The 1,446-nt window shown below is 36.4% G+C and overlaps 1 protein-coding gene across 1 annotated transcript in view; it reads right to left on the minus strand.

Moving 5' to 3' along the window:
* Nucleotides 1–1,446, minus strand: part of TTC27 (tetratricopeptide repeat domain 27) — a 138,141-nt gene that overhangs the window by 59,470 nt on the left and 77,225 nt on the right. Inside the window, exon 12 of the mRNA XM_011372100.2 lies at nt 1,303–1,425. Coding sequence (XP_011370402.1) covers nt 1,303–1,425 — 123 coding nt within the window. The remainder of the gene's footprint in view (nt 1–1,302; nt 1,426–1,446) is intronic.

Here is a 1,446-nt window from a genome sequence, read left to right on the forward strand (position 1 = left end):
TATATACATTATGCCACGAAAACTTGTAAAGTGGTAGATTATGTACTTCTAAATGAGAAAACTGAGGCATCTGGGTGCATGCGGTGGGGGTGGGGGTGGTGAGTAACTTGCCCAATATCACAAAACTAGCACCGGACAAGACTAGCATTTGAATCCAGCCAGCCTAAGTCTAAAGGCATATGCTTTTAACCACTACGCCTCGCAGCCTCTCCAGCTTAATAATCAATAACTGGCTTTGTTACCTGAGGCAAATCATTAGAGACTCCTTTCCTTATTTGGAAAAGGAGGGAACTGGAATGGGTAATTATGGTGTTCTTTCTCAGGATGAAAATACTATAATTATATAATCTTCTACAGTAAAATTTTATTCCCAAACTGGTTCCTCCTTAAACTGATACAATTCAGACCTTCGCTGCCATTAGTGATTAGTGGAAGGAATGTAATTTTTACTACTAGTCTAAAACAAGCATGCTTAAAAGAAGGTATTTAAGAAATAGACACACATGTACTTGGACCACTATTTCTTTTATGGTGATGGCAAAAGGTCGACTGTAGATATAAATGATCCAATTTGTGGGTTTTACTCTGCTTATATAATATATTGATGACAGAAATTTAGTCATTTAAAATTTTAAACCAAAATTAACATATGATTTCAATGTGTCAGTTTTAACAGATATTCACAATGCAGACCCCTTATTATTTTTTAAATTCTGTTCATTTACAAGGGGAAAAAAACCAATAGATTAATAACAGATGTAAATATTGCAACATTTAAGGTGGAATTAAAGGTGCATTACACACTTGACAACTCTTCTGCCCCAAAGGGGGGCTGTCACACCCTTTAGATTTTCTTCCACAGACCAAGCCAGCTGCTCTCACTCCCAGGTGACCTTCCTTCAGGCCATAGCCTCTGTCTGATCAACAGACAGCCCAGGTGATGCTTAAAATTATTCCTAATATTTCACTTTGAAGTTGTCCTACACGAGGAGAGTTAGTAAAGGAAAGAAATCAAAATGTACAGTGTTTTTAAGGCTTTCATGATTTATTCTTAAACATTAAATACCATATCAATTTGACCCACTTTTCTCTTTAATATAAACATACACGTGGAGACGCATAATCTGCTCCAACAAAAATCAGAGAAAAATCTTTAAAAGACTTTTGAGGGAAAAAGTGAAAAAAAAAGTAATGTAATGTAAGTGAACTGTTGGCAAAAGTAGGCTTAAAAAACAAAACAAGTGCAAAGATGCTCAAAGAAAGAAGGCTCTTGCCAGTGCATAGAATATTACTGTTACGTACCTTCCCATGCTGCCCGGCTCTTTCATAACAAATGACAACATCTTCCCACATTTCCAGCTTCTCAAATATCTGAAGGGCTGAATTGGTGCATCCCAACTCAAAGAGTAAACTTGCAAGTTGCCGCTAGAAAAATCAAGTTAAAAT

Source organism: Pteropus vampyrus, unplaced genomic scaffold (assembly GCF_000151845.1).
Source record: "Pteropus vampyrus isolate Shadow unplaced genomic scaffold, Pvam_2.0 Scaffold200, whole genome shotgun sequence".
Lineage (NCBI taxonomy): Eukaryota > Metazoa > Chordata > Mammalia > Chiroptera > Pteropodidae > Pteropus > Pteropus vampyrus.